The following is a 24,305-nucleotide window of genomic DNA, read 5'->3' as shown; positions in this document are numbered from 1 at the left end:
GCATCTACGCAGAAAATAAAAATAAAGCCTCCTGAAGAAGCTGAAAAACTCACATTGTGGGCTCAGACACATGCCCAAGCTCTCACAGTGGCAGCCCACCAGCTAAATCCCAGCGGTCGAGCACGCGTGTGCTCTCGCCCCGTGGCAGGCGTGCGATCACCTGCCTTCTAACCCTCACGTCGCTGCTGAGTCAGCCTCCTCATGGGCAAATCAGCTTTGCAAAGAGCCTTCCTGGGCAGCCCGACATCCTCACGGCCCTTAATCACCCTGCCCTGTCCTTGCTGACCCTCGGAGCAGTCGTGCAGGCGGGCAGGCAGCGGCGGCTTTGCAAGGAGAAAGCAGCCAGCCACAGATACGTTCAGATCAGCTTAGCAGATAGGAAGGTAATCAATACCTGCACTAAACCCACCGCAGACACACGGGTGGGCTTTCTGTTTGAGCTCACCTCTCCCAGCCCTTTCAGCCTGTCTGGGGCCTTGGTGGCCATCCGTCTCACGTGGTTTCCAAGAGCGTTTCAAGGGGAGATAGCGAGACGCCAGAGATGCGGCGCTGAATCCTATCTGCATTCCTCAGCCTGTAGCTGCTTTCTGCTGGCTCTCCCAGGAGGGGCCTGCAGGTGACCTGTTGTGTGGGCAAGGCGTGTGTCCGGCCCCACCTGAGATAAGGGCGATGAAACCCTTGTTTCCTCTTCCAGGAACAACAAAGAGCGGTCCCCCACTCTATCACTATTGTTTCTTTATCCCCCAGTGTTACCATGAATTTATCCAGCACGGTATTTCCCAACAAAGCTATGTTTTGCCAAAAATAGGCCAGTAGTTTGCTCCAAATGTCTTCAGCTCAATGGATGGAGGACCACAAGAGGGGTCAGAGCACGGGATGATGGAGGCTTCTCCAAGGCACAGGGATCCCCTTGGGACCTGTTCCCCTGCCATTGCTGTCGGGGGACAAGGATATCTTTTTTTCAATGGGTGGAAAGGAGCTTTGGAAATTTTGAAGTTATTGCTTTCCATCCCGTTTAGACAGGAAGATGTTTTTATTTTTATTTGAATTTGAAAGAGAAAATCTCTGTTGAACCAAAAGTCTTGGTTTTCACCCAAATTTAACCATGAGTCCTGCAGACCTTTTGTTGCAATCCTCCTGAATTCACTGTTTCCAGTCCCATCTCTCTCCAGTGTTTGCTGATTCTTACAAATGACTTTATGATGTATGCAGACCTACATTTCTCACCTTTGTGCAACAGAGCTAGTCAGGGGAAAACATGCCAGAAGAAGAGGCTCAAAATTAGCCTCTGTGCAATGTCTGAGCTCAGGAATACTCACTACAAGCCTGTGCTCTGGTTTAGCAAGCATGGGAAGGCATCCCAGTCATTCTTACAAATTAATTATGGTGAATATTAGTGTGTTATTACTTTATTACCCCTTATTTATACAGCAGCTTGTCCCTGCTGGGTAATTTATAGACAAATAAGAAAATAACTTCCATCCTCCAAGTAGCTCCTAGATGGAAGGCTGGAGTCTGATCAGCTCATTCACACCGTGTGAATGACTTGACAGTGCAAAAAGTTCAGTGAGAATGCACCCAAAGAGATGGTTCCCTCCTAGGAAAAGCTTTGAGAAAATATTAAAAACATAAATCCAGGTGCTGGCTGGAAATGGGCTGGGATTTTGTGGCAATGACTGCTGCTGTTGCTGGGTACATCTCAGCTGGAAAAGGCAACCTCCTGCTCCTGGAACCTGCCCCGGGGACAACCCCAGCTCCCTTCTCTCTCCTTTCTCCAGGAGGTTAAAGCCACCAGTGCAGCCACAAAAACCTGATGTCTCACCTTGGTACCCACACAGCAGAAGCTGGGCAGGGGGAGCTGCTGCTGGGTGAGCAATTCTGGGATGTGTTAATGAATGAGGTGCCTGTAGTCTGTCAAAGGATAAAAGGGATGCTGTTCAAGGAAGACAAGCTCAGGGGATGCCTACACTGCACCAACAAAACAAAACAAAACAAAACAAAAACACACAGAGTGAGAAGGGGCAAATTCCTGGCACATGGAGCAGGGCAGTTAGAAGGAGCGAGGTGGATGCATGGCAGGAGAGCACGTCTGCCACTTGTCACAGATGAATCAAGGCTGGGCAAAAGGAAGAGTGGGTGAGTCAGGGTGCCAGTGAGGGTGGCGGCACCTGTTGGGGCGAGTGACATTAATCCTGGCCGGAAGGTGAAGGAGCAGCCCTGGAACAGCCAGAGTAAATCACAGTCCCTGCAGCATCACCAGTGGGAGAGACGGGAAGGAAATAAGCTATTACCACTTGTACCACCACCCTGAAAACTAGGTCGATGGTACGATTCACCTGTAGGGTCCCTCCAAGGATGGTGTGCTTGCGGCACGGAGTGGATGGGGTGACCAGAGAGCTGTAGGAGACATTTTTGCCCTCCCTTCTTCCCCTTCTACATCGATGCCTGGAGTAACAGGTGGCTAGAGATGGACCAAGAACCACAGAAGTGCACGGTGACATTTGCTTCTCTATGCTGCCGTATCATGGGACTCCTGCTCCCACGGGAGAACATCAGTATTTTTAGGTACCCCTCGCCTCCCCTAAACCAACACATCCCCTGCCAGCCGAAAAGCCTTCTCCAGTCTTCAAGAAAAGGCAGCTCTGCCCACAGGTTGGCATCCAGCTTTGGTGAAAGCATCCAATGCAGTGCAACGCTCCAGTCTGGTTTGGATGACATTTATCAAAATGCTGGGTTTTCTTTTTGTTGATGCTGAGTCAGTTGTTTTGGTGGATAAAGGCAGCAGAAGGCAAAAGCCAGCTCTGGAAATACCTCCTCATGATGACCAAAATCACGGCTTAATTGTGGGGTTTGAGCTGCAGCTAGAAATATCTGGATTTGGGGCTGTGCTCCTTCTCGAGCTGCCCTCCGCAATGATAATTAGTTGTTAGGTCTTAATTACTGCTTCTCTTCATAGCTCCCATTCAGCCCTGCTTTTTGGTCACAGCCTCAGCTGCCATCCGCTTCCACATCAGGCCACCCGTTGGTACAAATCTTTGCCAGCAAGGATTTGAGTGCAAAGAGCACCGAGATACCTGTTGTGGCAATAAAGGCTGAGTAGCGTCTACCGTGTCTAACATGAGGTGTGGGTGCAATCCAAGAGCCTGCACCTTGTACTGGAGAGAAGCATTTCACAAAGCCTGGGTGGTTTCAGACCTTATCTCATTACAATCCCTTCAGATCATGCTCTCTCCGTAGCTGAGGAACATGTCCAAGTCTTTTTAGACCAGCAGGGAACGATAGTCCCTCTTTGCCAACTGGTTGGGTGGCCAGATGCATCAGCTGGGTTTTTGTCAGCCTTGCCATGAGGCTCACCACACTCAATCACCCTCTTCTCGTGCTCTTATCATGCTGCTGATCAGCTTTTCCATAGGATCATGGAAGATAACATTGGAGGAGACTTCTCAAGGCATTTAGCCCATCGTTGGTTGGTTTGGAGCTGCTGGCGCCTTGAGGGATGATGGTGGATCATGAGGGGAGAGCCTGCCAGGAGATTTGAGAATTGGCAGCCCTTAGTATGCCAGAGACTGATTTTTTTGTATGTTCTGAGTGTGGACACCACTGGTTCTGGGTAGGAGTAGGTTTCCCGTGCACCACTTGGGACCACCTAGCACAGAAAGCCCCAAAGTCCAACCTCCAGCGTTGAGGAGCAACCAGCAGAAATTTAGGTTCTGTTGACTCTTTCCAATAGGGAGTCCATCCACATTTGGAGTTAGTGAAATTCAGATGTAGCCAAAACATGCCTCCCTTAATCAATCAGATGGGGTTTTGGGTCCACACAGGGCACTGCTGTAGCCCCAAGACAAACCTACCCCTTTTCTGAACACAAAACACTCAAAACGTTATTCCCTTTTTGGTGGGGGCAGTTTTGGTTCCTGTCTCTCAGGAAGAAATAAAATGGAGAGCTTGTTCTGACCCCATCATTGGGACATTTCACCAAAGGGGGTGTTCCTGTGTCAGGAGAAGCCCGATGTGATGTTCTGCAGAGGGAGGTAGGCTGAATGGGAGGCAGGCTGATCCCCAAAGAGTTTCAGGTCCCTTCCATTAACAGAGGATGCTCAGGGCAGCCGCTCTGTAACTACTCGCCCATGGAAAAAAGAAGAAAAAAAAAAGTCAGTTTTTGGTGGCCACGGGGCAGGACAGAGGCTCAGCAGGGTGCAGCAGGGCACTTAAGGGGGGGACACGAGACAGAAGCCAACTTTGTGAACATAGGCACTGAGCAAGAATTTCACGGCAATGCCAACCATTTCAGTATTGCTCTCGCTGCTGTTTCCCCATCCACACGATGCAATTTCTTCTAGCATTGCTGACAGCTAGATTTGGTTTCAATTCTCTTTTTCTAACCATCTCCTTCCCATAAATACTCCCAGCAGGACCCAAGGGACCTAACCTTTAAGGTGTCCCCCGGGTCCTGTTGTGGCTGTGGAGAATGGAGGCTGGATCATCCATGGCCAACAGGTCGGACCTCAAGAGGAAAGAGATTAGAAAGGAAAAGCAGGTGGCTAGGGAAATGACACAATACAGTTTGACCGCATCACCTGAAAAAACTGAAAAAAAAAATCTGTGTATTTGCTCAGGAAGCTGCAAGGGGTTGTCACAAAGCATCTGTCACTGGAAGGCCAGAAAGGTTTCTGAGCACCTCTGATGGCTGCTCCCACAGGGTGGTACGTAGGACAGGAGGGCACTTTGCAATAGGAGATTTTTCCCTTCCAGTTGCATCCTTTTTTACTTGACCTTTAAATTCAAAGAGGTTTTCAAAAAACACTTGATGTCTGTAGGATTTGTGGATAGAGCAGGTAGGTTCTCCAATTTATTACCAGTAGGACAGTGGCTGGTGCAAAGCCAAGGCATAGACAGCCTGGAGACCCCTCGATGGACACGGGTGAGCATCACTACAAATGAACCCTTCTTCACTTTGCTGTGCCTCCATCCACCTGGCCTTCTCCTGCACCAGCTAGGTTTACCACCAGGCACTGCCAATCCCATTCCCACAGCTGCAAGAGGGGTTGCTTTTCTTCAAGGTTTCTGGGCTTCCAATTTATTTTCATGTCTCAGAAGGGAGGAGGTGGGAGGAGAAGGGCTCGGGGTCGTCAGTGGAAGCTACAACCAAAGGGTTTTATCGTGGTGCCAGGAGCAAGCTGGCATCCCCTGGACCCACACTGAGCCTGGCTGCACATGGGATGGGCTGCATCACACCCAAAGATTGGGGAGATTGGGGAGACAAGCCCAGAGCTGCCCCCATCCCATCATATCCCATCCCATTGCAGAAAACATGCACACCTGCAGTTAGCTACCTGGAACTGTTGCAAAGCTAAATAATCCCTATTAAAACCCTCAATCAGCAAACAGTTTCCTTGCAAAGCAACCCTCCCACCCTAAAAAAAATAATAATAAAAAAAAATTCCTTTTAATTTTTTTTTTCTTGCAGTGGAAAATAAAAACAACCCCCCCGAGATCCCATGACACGGCGGCAGGCACTCCCCAGCCGCAGGCAGGTGAGCAGGGTGCCGGCTGCGTTTCATACAGCGTGCTGCATTGTGTAGGTTTGCCCACAGTTTATTTAATCCCTCATACGTATCAGATGCATTCCTGAGCCATCAATCAGAGCTGAGTCAGCCAGCATGACTGCTCTGCTTCTTTTTTTTTTTTTTTTAATGGCAATCACAAGTCCTCTAGACTTATTTGCTGGCAGCAAGCTTGGTGTTTATTTATTTAATTTAATGAAAACGGAACCCGGCGAAATGACAAGGACTCGGCTGCAAGCAGGGCAATGTTCCTGCTGTCAGGAGTGACCTTTAAATCCACCCTGCCTCAAGGAACATCTGTGGTTGTGCAAAAAAAAAAAAGGATGCTGCAGGGATGGTGCTGAACCATGCCCCCTTCCCCTGCACAGGTGGTGCGACACAGTCCCCGTCCTGCCCCTGCACACAGAAAAAGGGACAAAGGTTTTTTATGGGGAGCTTTTTCTTGCAGAACAGCCTTGGAAATGCTGCCCACAGCTGTGCCCTGGGAGGCAAAAGCTTTTTCTCCCCACAAGGACAAGATTATTGTGGCTTCCAACAGCCCTTGCCCGCCCGGGGATGTGGGGAGCAGCACTGCTGTTGTGTCTACATGCAACCTCAGCTTGCTGTATCCTTTGGGTCTGTGCACAAGGCACGTGCAAGGCCGCACTCCCTGCCCTGAAATAAGACAGGAACATTTTGTCCTTGCTTAGGTCAGGGAGGCCAGTAAAAAAAAAAAAAAAAAGAGGGTCATGTGGTTTCTGGCTTTCTTGGTGAGCACAGGTGTGCCATGCTGCTGGGACATTTGCAAGGATGAGCATCAGCACTTCCCCTATCTACACACACACACCTAGGAAAAAGGTTTGTAGCTGTCTCAGTCACACTTAAAATCCTACAGAACAATGGGGCCAAGGGGAGAACGCAGACAGTACCTGCACATTGCAGGAGAGCTTGGTCCCCAAAGGTTCCTCCTACCCTGAAACCCCAGGGAAGATGAGAGCAGGGGCTGCAGTTGGTCACCCATCACCCCATGGTCTGAACCTACGTTTGTTTGTTTTTGTTTTTTTCTTTCATCCCCAGACAGGCTGTCAGAGGCACAGCTGCCCAAGGACTATGAGCCTTCGACCACACAAGGAAAAATCAACCCAAATGTGCTCTGTAGCATTATATCCAAATTACACCACTCCCTGAGACTCCTCTCCCACTTCTGCTTTGGAGTCAGGAAAAAAAAAAAGTAAATAGAACATACACAAAAACAAACAAATTCTCTTTACATGGAATTTGACAGCTTCACTGGCAGGTGACATCTAGTGTTTTCCTGCCTTGGGGACAAAGACAGCCAAGACCTCAGAGGGCAGCTCTGGGCCAGCCCTATGGCTTCCTTTAACACCAAATCATTTCAAGCAGGTATTTGGCTTCAAGAATCATGCCTGGCTTGAATAAATGGCTAGGCCAAGGCAAAGACTGAGGCAGGACATAGCTCTGCACATCACCTTGGACTCCCTTTTAATAGAGATGAGGGATGCAGTGGGTAGAGCTTGGGGCACACTTCAGTAGTATCAGCATTTTGTTGGATGAATCCTACCCTAAACCCCACCCACGATTTTCATTATGGCTTATGTTATGGTTAAAATTACTGCAACAGGGCTGGAATAAAAGGGCCAGGTGGTTTCTCTCTAAATGGTTTCTCTCTATTGACTCCCAGGAAACCCCTGTAGGGCCAAGAGGGATTTATAAGGCATGGGGCCAGAGCAGTCCCCATATGTGCAAGGCAGGACGGTGCTGCACAAGGGTCACCCCTCAGGGCCCCCACACTGCAGGAGAGGTGCCCGAGGGCATGATTCCAAAGCAAGGGAAGAGACAGGTCACATCCTTATTTCAACAAGATATTTTATTGGTCCAGCAACTGCAAAATATACAAATTTCTGAAAGGCATACCCTGTTTTTAAGCTGGCACAGCTTTGTATCAGGCAATTATTCCAGACATATATACAGAACAGTTAACATAGCACACACACACAAAAAAAAAAGAATCCCAAGTAACTACCCTTCTCTCCAAGCTCTGCAGTATACATTAAATAAATAAAAAGCATTTCGCTATCAAAAAAATCATAAAAAAATAAATTCAAGTATCACAAAGGAAAACAAAACCAAAAAAAAAAGGGGGGGAACTATTGGTGTGGTTCGACAAGTCCCCTCTGGCCACCTTTCTTGGCTGCAGCATCCCTGCCTGGTCCTGGCTCTGTTAGCCAAAACTCAATGGGATGGGGGTGACACCATCCTGCCACCTACCCCCAAGCAAGAGAGGTCCACTCTGCTACTCCCTCTTGATGGGGGGGGGGGTGTGGAAATGAAAAGACATCCAAAAAAAAGAAAAATAAACACGACCAGGTTTTATCTTTTTGTGGGGACTGAGACTTTTAGTATTTCCAGAGGAAGAAATAGTTTAAGGGTGTTTTTTTTCCAGATTTTTAATATATAAATTTATGTATGTACACACACACAAATACATGCCAAAACATCTGCAGAATTACACGCTTACAGGATTGATCGGGGGCAGCCAGACATCATGTTTGCGTTTGCCAGCTTATCTTTTGGTAGCAGGAGGAGAAAGATAACTCCCCAGGAAACTGGCTACGAGGGCCAGCGAGCCGCCCTCCCCAGGCACTCGTCTCTCTCAAAGTCAGGGAAACCGAAAGGGCAGACGTCAACCACACGTGCATGCAGGACTCTGCTTTATTGCAGTTAAGAAAAAAAGAGGGGGAAGTGTTTTTGTTTCATCTGTACAGGAATATACACATATGGACACACGCACGCAGGCAGGGCACCGCCAGGATGGGCTCCTGGGGTCGGATAGGGACCAAGCATGGTCCCAGACCCATCCTGCTGTTGAGCCCATGCAACATGGTTTTTGCTGCATGAGACGGAAGTGCTAGGCACTGCGGTTCGCCTTTTCCCAAAGGGCAAACAGATCAACCTCCCCCCCCCCCCCCCCCCCAAAAAGAAACAACCAAAAATATTATCAAAAAATAAAAAAGAAAATCACTTTCCCCCAAAACTCTCTGCTCCTGTCTGCAGGGATATTGTTTCCTACCCAGGGGAGAGGAGGAAGCCAAAGGAGGGGTAAAACCAAAGGGCTGCCCATCTCCAGTCCCCCCCAAAAAAAGGGGATGCAGGAGGACTTGACCACTTTCACCTCCTGCCTCCAGCTCACTCGTGCAGGGAAAAAGCACAAGACAGGGATGAAGAAAATGCAATACATAGGACAGGGCAAGGAACCACAGATTTTTGCACAAAGCAATAGTGGTTAAACTGTCCTTTAACTGCTGGCTCACAGCCTAGGCCAGGCTGCCAAGAAGGGTTCTTGTATCTCAAGCCACCAGGAAGGTGGTTTGAAGGGCTGAAAGAACCCAAGCCAGGACCTTGCCCCATTTTCCCCTGCACACATGCACACCTCAGAAGCCATAACTACTGCTTTTGTGTAGTCCAGCTTCCCAGCACACAAAAAAGAAAAAAAAAAGTTGCCTGCATTCAGGCTTCCCCTGTTAAGAGGCACAGCTTAAAAAATAATAATAAAAGAAATAAAATAGTTAGCTCCTGCCACAAATAAAGTGCAAAAACCAAGCGGTTTCTATATATACATATACCTACACACACACGTGTGTGCATGTATATAGATTAAATAAAAAAAGACAAAATGTCTCTTCTTGTGGCTTTTTGCAGACACACTGGGACTCCTAGGAGCTGGCCAGACCCCTGGCCACCTCCATCCAAGAGACCTACTCGCCTGCAAGACACGTCCAGCTCAGCCCGGCCACCTACCTCCTGCAGCACTGCAGGCATTCTCACCCCCTACATCTTTCCTTCAAGACAGAGGAAAGGGAAGGCCAATTACCAGCACATCACCTCAACTGGCACTCAGTCCCCTTGCCAAAAAAAATCAAAACACCTGAACTCGGGGCAGCCCTCGGGGCAGGGGTCTGCCCAAGCCAGCATCAGTGTGGTTCCCCCTCTATGCTACAAGCAGCTCATTGCCAGTTTCAGCAGCAGATTTATATTCTCTGCAAACCCCTTCAAGGTATATCAGTTGACATATGGGGTTTTATATATATAATTTTTGCTGTTATTTTTTGGTTAAAGCCAGCAGTTCTTGTACACCTCAATGAGGTGTGTGGCGGGCTGTAGCTGGTGCGGGTCAAGGACTGCAGCACGGCATGTTAGGGGCTTCCTTGCCAAGTAATTAATAATAATAATAATAAAAACAAAATCCCCCTTCATTCCCCCCACCCCTCTTCCCCCTGTTTCTCCACTAACCCCGCACCATTCACATATACACACTCCACCTCGAGACAGATGGGTACCAATCGGCTATACAAAAGGAGATCAAAACCGCTTACAGAGAAAAATTAAACTTGGAGACTTCTGCACGCTAGAAGCACTTTACAGCTTGCTACGCTCTAGCAGGACGCTGGAGAGGAGAGCAATGCTGCAAGCCTGGAGACGTGGTGAACCTGGGAACTTGTCTCCCTCCTCTCCTTCACTCTCCCGCCTCTCTCCCCTCTTTGGCAGAGCAGTTTGCAGATGAACGGGCGTGGATAGAAACAGCCGAGGGTCGACCTTGCCGCAAACGGAGGAGACCGGTTTAATAAGCAAGCTTCAAGAAATGACGATGGGATGGGAGCTGGCGTCGCTGGTGGCCTTGCGACAGCGCCGACAGAGTCATGATGGCTTCTGCGAGTTGTTCATGTTCTGCAACGAGAGGGGAAGGAGCACAGTTGGGGTCATGCTGGGACCAGACCTCACCCCAGCCAGCATCTTCTACGTGCACATCGAGAAAGGGACAGAGGCAGTAACAAAGCCACAACATGGGGCACTACGAAAGCATCCACCATAGAGGGAGAGAACACCATCCACCCAAGGAGAGGGTTGGGGAGGAGACGTACCACCTCACTACCTGCATCCCTTCCTTGAGCATCACCCAGCTTTATTATCTGCAGGGTGGGAACCTGGCAAAGATACCCCTAAAAACTGAGCTAAGCCTGGAGCCACTCTTTGGTCCATGCAAGACAAAGACAGGACACAACAATCCTTGCAGGAGCCCCAGTAGATATCTCTCCAGTTTCCCTTGGGGCTGGGCAGCATCCCCCCAACCTGGTGTGTGGAGGCCACCGTTTGACCATCCTCAGCACCACCCCAAAAACGCGGCTCAGGACAGAGCAGCAACACTGCCAAGGAGTTGGCATGGCCACCAGCCATCACCGGTGGTGGAATGGCTGGAGCAATGTTCACCCGTGACATCCTGCAGGCCCCAGAGCTGCCTCAAGCACAGCCCTGCTGCCACCACCACAAACCCAGAGACACCCAGCAAAACATCAGCCCCTGGAGGAGAGCATCCAACAGAGGAGACACCCAAAGGAATGACCACCACCACAAAGATGTTTCCCAGTTCACAGAACTACACAAAAGGTCAGAGGGGAAGGGATTAGGAAACAGCTAGGAAGGTTTCTTAGCATTTTTAGTATTTTACTACTTAAACTGCCTCTTACAAGCACCAGTGACTACCTTGTAGCCTGGCCAGAGTGGAACAAGCTAGTCTGCACTATCTAAGGAGACAGGGTGAAGGTTAGGAAAAGCCACATGCACCCAACAGCCATTTACCTTGGAAATATTAGTAAAGAGAAAACTTTGAGAAAGCGACAAACGGGTCGTCTTTAAGCATGAAAAGTGAAGGGGAGAAGAAGGGAGGGGAGAGGAGAGACTTTAAATCGGGTTGTCATTACAAAGTGCAACTTGGATCACGAACCAAGCAGAAGGAAAAGAAATCACAGTAGTTAGTCCTGTAAACCCAAACCAGCTCAACCCCATGGTCAGGAGGCATGCAGCTGTATCCCTGGCCTCTACAGGTGTCCCCTGGTTCTTCTGGATAGCAACAAGCCCCCACTAGTGATGGTCAATGCAACAAAGTACCCGCTGCCAAGTGCCTCCAAGCAGCACAAACTGGGAAGGGAGGTAACCTCCACCTCCCCAACCCCATACAGGCTGTGGGGGGACATGGACACCCATACAAGGTGACAGCAGTGATGGTGCCACCAAGCCTTTGGTCTACAGGGTCTTCCAGGCTCCCTTAAAACCAACCCTTTAGCCCCACACATAGGTGGAGGAAGGCTCCCAGCAGCTGGAGATTTTAACCTTGCTGCTCCCAACCCACCTGGGATGGGTAAACCATCACACCTGCTCCAGCTGAGCTCAGGGTCTAGCACAACCCAAAGCAGCTGTCCCCCGACTCATGTTTTTGATGTCCCAGCTGGCACCAAGGCATGCAGTGCTTTTACTATTGCAACATGGATGGAGAAAGAGGTGGATGGAGGGATGGACAAAAACAAAGCCAATTTGCAAGCAACCCCCAGGAGGACCAGGCACTTCATCAGGGGCTTCTGTGCCTATGAGCAGCAAGGAGCATGGGCATGCAGGCCATGCTGAGCAACCCAACCTCTACATTCGCCCAGGAACATCAGCATGCTCTTCCCCAACACACCCATCAGCAAAGCCAAGTCTGACTTTTCTAACATCATTTTTGGGGAAAAGGGAAGAAACATGAGGTTCACCAGTTACACAAAAGCAGCACCAGTTTATAGCAAATTCCTTCATCTTCAGCCCACAAAATGAACCAGGACAAGGATGCACATAGGCTGATCTAAACCATAGATGACAAAGAGACCCCTGGGCACTATGCCAGCCTCAGCATCCCCCTGGTCTTTGGGAAGACACTTGAGCACATTTTTCAATGGCTGATGCTCTCTTAACTCAGCAATGTATCATGAAATGAGTCCAAATGCTTTGGATATAACCAGAAGCTACCTTGTCCCTAGCACACAAGGATCTAACAGCACTGAGTTTAAGTGTCAAAGCCTCAATTAATCCTAATCAGAGCACTTTATGTCGAAGGCTTCTTGCCTTCTTAATAGAGCTAGATGAGGAGTGCATCCTTGTATCTACTCTGCCCAAGATGTCTGGGCTGGCTGTTCCCAAAATCCAGGTTGGCAGAACTACAGATGCCAGGACCCAGGATCAGCCCAGCTCCCCAAAATATGTCCCTGCTCCCATGCGGGTGATAAAAGCCTGCAGGGAGCTGAGGTCAGAGCCTTCCCCAGGAATCTCTCTGGTGCCATCGCTCACAGACACAACTCGACCCCAGGAAGGATAGACCACCTGGGTCTATCACCTACATTACAAAGCGCTGCCACAGAACTCCAGGAAAACCCAACGGCATCTCCCATCCAGTGACTATTCAGGGAGGAGGCAGGAATTTAGGCAGCATCTGCAAGTGACAATTTGCTTTGTTTCCCAACCAAATTGGGTCATTTTATCAAGGTAGGATACTTGTGGTTTGGACAAAGCAGCCCCCACAGCCCCCTCTTTATCACTCCCAAGATGCACCCAAATCCCACACTCAGACCCGGAAATATCAACTCCAAGAAAACCATTTCCCAGCCGGGTTTCACAGCAACAACAAAATAACCACTGGCAAGAAAACACAGGAAGAGGGTAGGAGGGGAAATAAGACGCAAGAAGGTACTTACAGGCATGCCTTTCCTAGTAAAGGCTGGAAAGAGAGGAGAGAGAGAGAGAGAGAGAACGGAAAGAGGTGTCAGTAACGCCACGGGAGACAGGGCAGGGGGCAGCAGGTGGCAGCGAGGGGCACCCAAGCACTTCCAAACCCCAAAGCAAAAGAGGGTTTGTCGCAAGACTCAGCCAGCCCAAACAGAGCCCCGAGAGATGGAAGAGCCAGCTGGGGCAGCAAGGTTTGTGCAAAGCAGAGCGATGGTTGGAGCACGGCACCCTTCCTAATCCCACTTGGTGTGAGCAGACACCAGGCAACACGCAAAGCGGGCAGCAACAGCCAACAAGCAGCCGGGGGGACAGGCAACACAGCAAAGGGGCTCACGAGCATCTCTGGTAGCACCCCAGCTCCATAACCAAAGGCTTTTGCTCCTGGAGAAGCATGCGCCAAGAAAAGTCTCTCTTCATTCTTTCATGGGTGGGTGAGAGGAGAGAACACACAAGCAGGGGGGCAGCAGAAAAAAAAAAAAAAAAAAACAGGTTTTCACCCAGGGCTGCACAAGGCAGCTGGGTTCACCATGCCTCGTGCATCAGAGAGGCTTCTACTCGTTTTTGGTCTGTTTTGCCTATTGCTCTGGGAAAGAAGAAAGACCCACAGGCAAAGAAGGGTCCTTGTAGCATCTTCATGGAAGCCCAAGAACCCTGGCCTTATCGCAATGCCCAGGTCTACGGTGGAGCTGAGTGCATCCTGGAGGAAGGCACGAGCCATTTGGTCTAGAGAACTGGCTCCTATCCGGACATAGTCCTGGGCAACCTGCTCTATTTTGCCCAGCCTGAGCAGGACCTGGACCAGATGACCCCCAGAGGTCCCTTCCAACCTCAACCATTATCCTGTGACAGGGCGATGTCAAACGGGGGACGTGGAGGCAATTCCTAAATTAACATAGTTGCTCAATTCAGCCCAGAGCTTTGGGGCTTTCCAACACTCTCAAAACCCATGAGAGGGCTGACAGCCACCCTTCACTGGGTGCTCCTGAAACCAACACGATGCGGGAGGACAGCAGCCACGGGAGAAGTGGGGAGAGAGCATCTCAGACAGCAGCACAGGATGCGACAAGTGCAAGCCGTTCCTCAGCTTCAGGAGCAACAGGAGGAGGACAACAAACAATAAACGAGAACAACAACAAAACAAAAAAAAGAGTTTAACTAACTTGTCCCGGCAGCTGCGTGGGCACTTCCTGAGGAACACAGCCTGGCAGGGCGGAAGAAACAGCCACATGCTCCTCAAAGCTGTTGATGCGAGGTTTTTTGGTGGGCTCTGGGCTTGCTAGAGGGGTAACGCTATTACGTCTCATGAGCGGGTTAGGTCCCTTCTTTGCTTCCTAAATTAGAGTGAGAAAAAGAAAAAAAAGTAAATAAAAATAAAGTAAAATAAAAAAGGGAAGAAGGCGACAGTTATAAAGAAAAAAGAAGCAGGTTGTTTTTGTTTTTTCCTTAAAGCAGCCTCTGCTTTTCCCCCACAATTGCTGTCAACGTGCAAAGGATTAGTTGGATGCATTGAAAGGTTCTGGACACCAAAAAAAAAGGAAGCTGATGCAAAACGTTCAAGAGCGCAGTGTGATTTCCCAAGAAGGGGAGGAAAAAAGGCCCTGCGCTCAGAAGTGAGACAGAACTTCTCCTCACCTGAGCCTTTGATCACAAAAAAAGGTAAATAGGTATTACTACAAAGCACAGCAGTAATCAACAGCCACCATTTCTCACGCCAAAGACCTGCCCATTGGTTTGCTCCTCAAAGGCAGCCCCTCTGCCCCAGGGCATGAAAGCAAGAAGAGGAAAGAAGAGCAAGCCCGGGCTGATGAGAAAGACTGGGGAAGTCGCACAGAGCAGCCAGCGAGGGTCAGCACCAAGCTCCAACACAAGCCAGGTGGAATGGAAGGGCAGCGCCCACACAGCCGAGCAGAGGAACCCAAGCACTTTGCATGTGCCTCGCTCTGTCCCCACCACGCCACGCAGCCCCCCAGCCATGGCGGTGGACGAGGGCATCGATGGCCCTGACACACCACAGGGAAGGACTGGATTCACCCCTGAAGATGTGTCCTGAAAGGGGATGGATCTGACCATCCCACCACCAGCTGGGACCCATCACCGCTACATGTGAGTTGGGAAGTTGGACATGGGGTCCCCTTTGGGGAGCTGTCCAGCCCCGACGCCAGGCTGGCATCCCCTTGCTCTGGCCTCCGAGCTCCTCATGGAGCACCCAGACCAGACCTTATGGGATTTTTCCTCTATGCAAGGGGTCTTTTCCCCCAGCACCCTACAGAACAGCACTCTGGTAGCCACACAGCTGTGGGCATGCCAGGAAAAAAACACAGAGGATGGAGATGTTGGACAAGCCACTGAGCTTGAGCTCTGCCAGCCAGCTAGGACACCTGGGAGAAGCCACCTTCTCCATCCAGTGCTCCATTCCCTCTTTGGGCAAGCAGATGATTGTAAAGGCGAAAGTCAGAGCCCAGGAAGGACCCGTCCCTGGGTGAGCTTTCATCTGAGCAAACACACTGGGAAGCAGGCACATGCAAGAGTCATTTTCCCTTGGAAAACCCTTGATCGGCCACATCTTTGCAGAGCAAGAACCCCTGTGATGTTCCAGGGGCACTTCCAAGCACCTGGCTGAGCAATAATCTCCCCATGCCCACCCCGGGCATCCTCACTGCCGGGTGATTATAGGGAAAAGGGGGACACCAGGGAATGGCTGAGGAAGAGCAACACTCACCTCTGGCCGCTCCCTGTGGGTATTAACAGCTTCGATGTTCAGAGAGATGGATTCCACCCGGCAGCCTGCAGAACGGAGCACAGGGAGATGGAGAGGCTGTCAGAAAAGCCAAGAGGTGCAGGATGCTCCACCCCAGAGCCCTGCCTTTCTCCCAAAGGAGGCACAAGTCAAACACCCAGACACATCAAGGAGAAACGCCACGCTTACCATAGGCCACCGGGGTCAGCTTCAATACTGTGTGAAGAGGACACTTCAGGTAGGGCATTTCATCTGCAGAGAAAGCAAAGCAAGAGAGTTACCCCATCCCCTCTCCAAAAGCAGGTTTGGAGATCATAGAATCAGAATATCCTAAGTTGGAAGGGACCCATAAGGATCATCAAGTCCAACTCCTGGCACCGCACAGGTCTGCCCAAAAGTTTAGACCATGTGACTAAATGCACAGTCCAATCTCTTCTTAAATTCAGACAGGCTTGGTGCAGTGACTACTTCACTGGGGAGCCTGTTCCAGTGTGCGACCACCCTCTCGGTGAAGAGCCTCTTCCTGATGTCCAGCCTAAATTTCCCCTACCTCAGCTTCACACCATTCCCACAGGTCCTGTCACTGGTGATAAGAGAATAGGTCATCTGCCTCTCCACTCCCTCTTGCGAGGAAGTTGTAGACTGCGATGAGGTCCCCCCTCAGATCTTTCTCAACACCTAAAAGCCATCCTAAAAAAACCCTAACACACCTAAAAGCCAAAGGAATGCATTCTCCAGTCCCTGCATGCACAGGAACCCCTAATTCATCTCTTCAGAGCTCCGTCATCCCTTCTCCAGCAGGATCAACCCCCCACCCAGCCCAGGCTCACAGAGCTCACCTGCACTTTTGTCCAAGAAGTAAGCAAGGAGACAGCGCATGACCGCCTGGTGACAGATCACGAGGACGTTCTCTTGTCTCTCCAGCTCCATGATGACTGGCTCTAGGCGCTGCACCAGATCTTGGTAGGACTGGGACAGAAGAAGGGCAGGGAGATAAGCGTAGAGCCAGGAAAACAAGGACCTTACAAAGAACAATGGGCATTGTCTTGGTTCATCTATTATTTTCATGCTTCTGACTAAACTAAACCAACAGCCAGGGTTTTGAAGGGTTTCATAAAGAACCACGACAGGCACCCAGAAGGAACCCCAGACACTTAGAGTCAGTGCCAGCCATTCCCTGACATTCTTTTGTTAGGCATGCTGGCATTAGTATGTCTCCAAACATTTACATTTCCCAAATGTAAATGCACACGACTTTTAATTTGGTGCTAAAAAGCCCAGTTCACAACCTAAAGCATCACTCAAGACTGACGTCAATTCCCACCTCAGTGTGTCACACCTTGAAAACAGGTCACGTTCCCCATGCCAGGAGCAAACAAAGATATCAACATCAGCCCTCAGCAAATGACGCAGACAGCAGGGGCTGAAATTACTAATTTGGAAGTGAAAGAAAGGCAAAAACCTCGGCACCACACAACTGAGTGGACCTAGTGACGGAGGCTAGACTAGGAGGCCTTTGGACTTTCCCAAATAATTGACTATGAAATCATTTGGCCTGTTTGTTAAGTGTTGTGCTTCTTAATGAGATCTCCATATACCATGGATATTACAAGAGCTAAAAGCAAAAGTTAAACAGGAGCCCTGACCCTTTCTTAATTTTCTTGCTTCTCGGAGCATCTGCTTTCTCCTCTACTCTCCTGTCCTCTATGCCCGAGTAGCATGAAAACAAATAGGCCATGTTCAAATAACAGCCACATCTCTGGAGGTCTCCTTGCAGGCCTACCTCTCCAGAAGGATAGCGGTAGTAATATTTATCCTGATCACGTAAAGCAAATTCCTCTGGATGCTGGTCCCTGATTTCTTCATAGGTCATTTCTTCACACACACCCTGCAAGAACAGGACAGCGAAGAGGTTACAGGCCATGCTGAAATCAAAAAGCATCAGCACACCTAAGACACAAACCCTTCTCCAAGGCATTTGTCTTTAATCCTTGGAGAGATCAGACAGAGGGCAGGTTCAAGCAAATGTCATCTTAACCTACTTATTCAAGCCAAAATCCTGAAGGTTCTGCATATTGTACAATTTCAATGCCAAGTTGTGAGTACTAGAGCAGGAAAAATACTATTCCCCCTCACAAGGAAAAATTCCCCATAAAAGGTGAGATCTATACAAGAGTAAGAAAAGGCCAGAGCTATCTCCCCCTCTTGCCAACCCACGATCACTACAATCCAGCCTTCCCTACTGCAACCAAAAGTACTTACAGCATCTATTTCGTTGAGTGCCTTCCACTGCTCATAGGGCAGCTGGAGTGCTTCTGCTGTTTGGATTGTTCTCTTTAGTTGGCTGGTCCAGACTTTGAGGTCCTTTAGGTTCTGCTCCTCAACAAACTTGTTCAGTGCCAGCGCAAACTGTAGGACACAAAGAAGAGGTTGACTCCTGATCCACTGCTTCCCAATGGGCCTTTCTCCCTGCTTCCCAGTAAGTCTTCCCCAGGACCTCTTTTGCCTTCTGTAGGCAGATGTATTGGCCTTTTGCTCTAAGGTGAAGAGCAGCCTCACACACTATTTATTCCCAAAAGCTACAAGGGGCATGCAGACAGAAAGAATGGCAGGAGCTGCAAACTAATATAGTCAAGGAGCAGCATCCAAGAAGCCCCATCACAACCTGGCCTCTCCTATGATGGGAAAGATCCCAGACCACCCTTAACCACAGCAGTTTATTTGTCAGAGAGCTAACTGGATGTATTCTGTAGTCCTTGATAATAGTCACACCTTAGCTGACTCGATTTGGACTTGAAAATGGTGATGGCAAGCCAAACTAGCTATTAACCCTTCCTAGAGCAGCTCTCTTGACCACATCCATGAAGAATCATTAGTGAGAGAACTGAAGGCACCCTTGGAGTTGACTAGCTCAACTGAAGGGTGGCAGCAGTCCTTCTACATCCCACCCTGCCTGTGTTAGGGCTGAACCCACCCAAACAATGAAGATATTCTCTCCTAGAGACATTTGCAGACCAGCCTCTATCAAATAACTGCATGCAACACCAGTGGCTACAGTCTTGTTTCAAGCCACGCTCAAGCCCAAATTTAACCAGCCCTATAGATGGATCTTCTAAGTACCCAAGGTGGCACCAAATATACAACACAGCGTCTCCTACAGCCACAGGGGAATATTCCTTTCCCTTACCTTCTTGCCCCTGTTGGAGAGGCCCGAGTCACCTCCAATCTTCCCCTTGAGGTTGAACTCGCTTTCGCCGTGCCGACACAGGTAAATGGTGCGGGGCTGGACATGGATGTTCATCAGGTAGTAAACGATCCTGCTCTGGATGTGATCCTGGACCCTGTTGACCAGGAACCGCCGACCAACATCGATGACTTTGATGAGAGAAAGCTCCCTAGGGAAAGCACAGCAAGAATGAGGGGGATGCCAACGGGGAAAGCAGAAAAACACACACCACCCCCACAAAACAGCCTGGTGAGGTATCTCAGTCAATATAATCACCCATCTAAAAGGATTTCCTGCAGGCTATTTTCAACAGGAAGCCGATAGGCAACGGCAATTCACGGAGAGCTAAGTAACACCAGTGTAATCGCCCTTCCTCCCTGCAGCAGTAAGAGGATTAAACCTAGCAGGGGGCACGTTCCACCCCAGGACAACGCTCAGCTGACCCAGGATTATCTGTGCAGGGTGCACACAGATGTATTTGTGAGCAGTGGAGAGGCTGGGAGGCAACATGTTGCAGCCCACACGGTCATGCAGGACAGCAAAGTGGAAACCACAGGGCTTGCTCAACCTTGAGTCTATCTAAGCAATCCCTTCCTTTAACTGGGATCGTGAAAAATCACCCCAGAAACCAGCACACGTGGACCCACAAGAGCCTGGGAAGGTTTCGCTGCCCAGCTCCCTGGCAGAGGGATGGAGAAAACAATATTGAGTATTCAAGGAAGAGACCTGAATTTACAGCAAGGCTTGGCCATATGTTACTCCAGCATAGTCACGTACTTGAACACAAAGTGAAATACAACCCCATACTTCATTACCCCTCTCCAGGAAGACAAAAGGCATTCAAAGCCAGCCCAAACCGAGGTCAGGAAGTTTCTTACCGATCATAGTCATCAGGGTCAAGTGGCTGGTAGCTGGCCTGGTAACAATTGATTCTCTTCATAAAGTCCTCCATGGCATCAGTCGAATTACAGTCCCGGTAATCAGGGCTGGACAATTTCACTTCCTGCAGCAGGGGAGAAAACACACCAAAATGAGTGGTTAGGAAGCTTTCCAGGCAGGTAGGGAAGGCTGCTGCCCATCTGGGGCTGTGGGAGCAGCAGGGATCCAACAGTCAGACTGTGATAATCTCAGAGCCCTGACAAGATCCAGCTATTGACTGAAACATTTTCACAGCCATCACTTATAATAAGAAAGAAAAGAAGTGAACAAGACCCATAGTGGGCCACAGGAATATCCAGAACTCACACAGAGTTCTGCCTGAGCTACTCTAACAGGTTGTCCTTCCTGAAGATTTGGGTTTGAGCAGCAGCATTACACATCAGTAACCTCCCAAGCAACACTGAAACCAACAGGATAACAGCCAAGAAATGTGAGCAGCAGCACCCCAGGCTCACAGCTATTTTCTGCACTGATCCCAGCACGAAAAGCACTATTCATCCACAAGCACCCCATGGAGCAAAAATCTACGCTGAGATAGTAGTTCATTTTTTTCCACCCTTCAAGAACTAGTTTCCATCAAAGGGAGGGATTAAATCCTGCAAAAATACAGCTTCAGGGTGTTGCAAAGGAATCATAATAAAAAAGAACTAAACTGAACATTTTAGCAGTGTCAGGGAAAAGGCAGCGTGCAACCACCCAACGAGCCACAGGGCAGCAGCTCCCAGCAGGAGCAGATGCCAAGTGCTGGCCCCTACCCCGGTGCCCATTGTGGAGCCAGTCCTGGGGGCAGAACTAAACCCACGGAAAAGCCTCTCTCAGACTTTGGATATCCCATGACACATTCCCAGATGCTGTAAGACAACTGGCAAAGTGCAGACCTACAGCTGGAGACAAGGCTGGAGCATAGCCCAAGGGAGGAAAGGATACTTCCATTGACGTTAATCATACCTAGGTAAGCCAAGTAGCACCCACCTGTCCAAGGAAGCCTAAATGGCAAAGAAGCATTTCTGCTCGTGGGAAACCAGAGATCCAGCAGCTCCCAAAGGAGCCAGTAAGCAAATTTTTTATGCTGCTCCCCCAGCCAAGATCTCAGCTAGTGGCAAGAAACCTCCAAATTGAGCTGCTATTCTTCTCAAAGCAGACCTCAATAGACTCTGTAAAGCTGCATGTGGCTGAAGACACCAAGTCTGACTGCACTCTGATGGGATTTAAACACTTAACCACACCCATCACTTCCAAAAAGAGGGACTTTGGGGCCACCGAAGCAGCCTAAATACACATCCCTCCTTGATATCAAGTTAAACATTAACAGCCATGCAGACAGAGCGGAAGGGAACTGGGGACAGGCCACCACAACTTTTATTTTCACTACCTCCAGGCAGCCCTGGAAATGCTCCTTTATCATCCCAGGACAAATATGTCATAAAAAGATTTTAAAAACTCCTAACCCTCAACTGAGTCTGGCAAGATGTCAGATGTCTTCTGATAAGAACCCAGTTGGGCACAGGTGGAAAATCCTACACGAGGGAAAACAAAACAAGCTGCTTCCATGCTTACCATAACATTGGTGGCAACCACCGTGGGATCATTGCAGACAGACTCAATGAAGAACACCTGCAAGGCAAAGCAAAGCTCAGCTGAAGACCAGCAATTATGTTTAGGACATTCAACCAGCTCTTGTTCAACCCAGCCTCCTTCCCAGCTTCACTCCCTCCACCCCGCTGCCATCCTTTCTGCAGGGCTCAGGACCAGGAAGGGCTTACACACTGTTGATCAATCCAGCAGTGAAATCCCTTACACTGGAGCATCTTCAGGACAACACAATAATGTATTCTTAATTCTACTTTTTCACTATTGTGGACTATGAAACATAGGCAGCAGCCTGATGGTACCAACCTTGAACCCATTTTCTTTGGCAAAGTTTAGGATCATCCCTCTTCTCTCCCGTGTGGTATTGGTGGCATCAAAAACCTTTAAAGAAAAATGTTGGTTATCAACACAGATGTCTGGTTTCTCACCAAACCCTTCCTCAACTTAAAACCAGGGGAAGTAGTGGAGATTTCAGAAAAGCCACACACTTCTCTCTCTCATGGAGAGCATTTTGTAAGATCCTTCCTCATTTCCCAGCTGCCTAATTTCAGGGAACTTTTAGGAAAACATAGGGACAAGCAACAGACTCAGTAAAATAGCCTGAGAGATGGAGGAAAGACCCCAGAGCATTTACTGATGAAGTGCTGGGGTTTGGGAGCAAGAAATATTCTATAGGATGTATGAGAGAGAAGTTAAAAAAAAAAAAAGCTTTCTCAGTTTACATAAGAGTCACAGCTTCCTCATCACATTTTAAATGCAAAACACACCAGCTGACAGTGGGGAGGATGCAGATTGCCCGGAGGATCTCAAAGTGGGGGTTAGCAAACAGAGGAAGCACAACCACAGAGCAGGACGGGATTGTTCATCCCCAACTCTGATTTTGGCAAGCCTGCAAAGTCCTGATTTCCCCATTTCTGTGCAAGATCAGGGCCAATGATGCAGCATGGGGATGTCAGCACCAGACAAGCCCTGGGGTGAGCAAGCGGCCCCTTTTCCCACAAGTGATTTGCCCTGAGTTGCGCTGGGTGAGCTGCACCTTTGGGACCAGGACTATCGCCAGCTACCACAGAGGGCATCACTTACCGCGATCTGGCCAGCCTCCTCTGTCAGGTACTGCTTGACATCCCTCAGGGCAGCCAGGGCACACTGCCTGCAAGAGAGATGAGAGCCCTGTGGTCCTGATGTCCTCACAATAAATGGCACACAGACCCCTACAAAGGTGGTGAGTGACCCCAAACCTGGCCACATTGTCCCCCTCACAGGGACATCTGAGGCTCAACCTACTGGAAGACTGAGCACCATGATGCTCTGCAGTGCAGATAAAGAAGTAAAGGCCAAACATCACTGCAGACCTCACGGTGAGCCTGAAGGTGACCTCGGGGTACCCATGATGGAGGCTGCTTTGTGGACCCCAAACCACCAAACCTCAACAGCTCCAAATTTTCAGCTCTTGCCACCTCTAAATCACCTAAAGATGATCCTTGCACATGCAGGGAGATCTCTAGCTCCAGCCCAGTCCTTCTGGCACCCCACAACAAGCAAGGTAACCCGGCTGCTAACCGTTAGCTCCACCACCCTGTTTGGGATACAGGTCCCATACTTACCTCCGGACTTTCATGGCCTCCTCGTTGTCGGGGCGGAAGAAGTCGTAGGAGCTGTAATGCTTCACCGCCTCGCGGCGATACTCGCCCACATTGAAAACTGCATGGGAAAGGCAAAGACCGTCAAAACCAGGAGCGTGCACCAGCACAGCTCAGCTGTGCAGCACCCACGGATGACATTTTCTACAGACCAAGGAAAAGCATCCTTAGGGATGCTCACCTTTTGTTGGGACACCGATCCAGTTGAGGTAGCGAGTCAGCTTCTTGGAGATGTAGGTCTTCCCCCGGGCCGGGAGGCCAACCATCACTATCACAGTGGGGGAATTGGCAAGCTGAGGCCCACAGGCTACGAGGAGGAAGAGAAGAAAGCAAAACATCAGCAGCCGTTAATCCACCAGCGCATCTCGTATCAACCCTGCACGGCACTTGCTTTTGAGCCAGCCTCCTCCAGGTCCTTTGGAAGCTGGAGAAAACCCAAAACCTCTGCTCCCCGTGCACCGTCATTTCTGCAGCATCTCCTCTGCATCCCCCTCTCCCGAGGGTGGACAACCAAGACCCCGAGCAGTGGAACCCACCAACTTATTTTCATGATGAGATCTGCTGAACACATGCCAGAGCAAGGACAGATGGCTCCGTGAGTCAGCAAGACAAGCGCTCCAGCTCAGCCACCCTGACCCAAATTCAGCCCTGACAGCCAGAGGAGAACATCCTGATGGCTGCAAAGCAAGCAAGGAAACTGCAGCTGCCCCAGGCTCCTCCATGACTCAGTTTCCCCATTTGCAAAAAAAAAAAAAAAAATCAATGCAAACACAAGCCCTCGTCCCTGTGGTTTGGACAATTCTATGAAAACCTAAAGGATGGCCGCAAGCAGCCTGGGCACGTGCCGGGGCGTGGGAGATGGCACCATCCAAGGGAAGAAATGCAGCCTTCGGTCAGCTTTTCCACCATCAGCTCAGCACCTCCTGCCCGTCCATCTGCACTCACAGTGTCTCAGACAGTAAGCACCAGTTCGGAATAATTAAAAAAAAAAAGAAATCAAAGACTGCTTTCAGAGGCGGCCG

At 49.6% G+C, this 24,305-nt stretch overlaps 1 protein-coding gene across 2 annotated transcripts in view; it reads right to left on the bottom strand.

The window, feature by feature from the left end:
- Window positions 1-7,411: 7,411 nt before the first annotated feature.
- The window catches only part of PFKFB3 (6-phosphofructo-2-kinase/fructose-2,6-biphosphatase 3), a 40,181-nt gene continuing 23,287 nt past the window's right edge, over window positions 7,412-24,305 (bottom strand). Inside the window, exons 2-15 of one of the 2 annotated variants that reach the window (XM_050710202.1) lie at window positions 23,465-23,590; window positions 23,248-23,344; window positions 22,727-22,793; window positions 21,950-22,024; window positions 21,611-21,667; window positions 19,993-20,117; window positions 19,076-19,283; window positions 18,151-18,297; window positions 17,672-17,776; window positions 16,728-16,857; window positions 16,078-16,140; window positions 15,871-15,935; window positions 14,312-14,482; window positions 7,412-10,289 (exon numbers count right to left, since the gene is read on the bottom strand). In XM_050710202.1, coding sequence (XP_050566159.1) covers window positions 10,260-10,289; window positions 14,312-14,482; window positions 15,871-15,935; window positions 16,078-16,140; window positions 16,728-16,857; window positions 17,672-17,776; window positions 18,151-18,297; window positions 19,076-19,283; window positions 19,993-20,117; window positions 21,611-21,667; window positions 21,950-22,024; window positions 22,727-22,793; window positions 23,248-23,344; window positions 23,465-23,590 — 1,466 coding nt within the window. In that variant the 3' untranslated portion in view covers window positions 7,412-10,259. The remainder of the gene's footprint in view (window positions 10,290-14,311; window positions 14,483-15,870; window positions 15,936-16,077; window positions 16,141-16,727; window positions 16,858-17,671; window positions 17,777-18,150; window positions 18,298-19,075; window positions 19,284-19,992; window positions 20,118-21,610; window positions 21,668-21,949; window positions 22,025-22,726; window positions 22,794-23,247; window positions 23,345-23,464; window positions 23,591-24,305) is intronic. The other variant, XM_035549354.2, reaches the window with a different exon arrangement.

This window comes from Cygnus atratus, chromosome 1 (assembly GCF_013377495.2).
Source record: "Cygnus atratus isolate AKBS03 ecotype Queensland, Australia chromosome 1, CAtr_DNAZoo_HiC_assembly, whole genome shotgun sequence".
Classification (NCBI taxonomy): domain Eukaryota; kingdom Metazoa; phylum Chordata; class Aves; order Anseriformes; family Anatidae; genus Cygnus; species Cygnus atratus.
The sequence above is the reverse complement of the archived record's forward strand: the minus strand, read 5'-3'. Positions and strand labels throughout refer to the sequence as shown.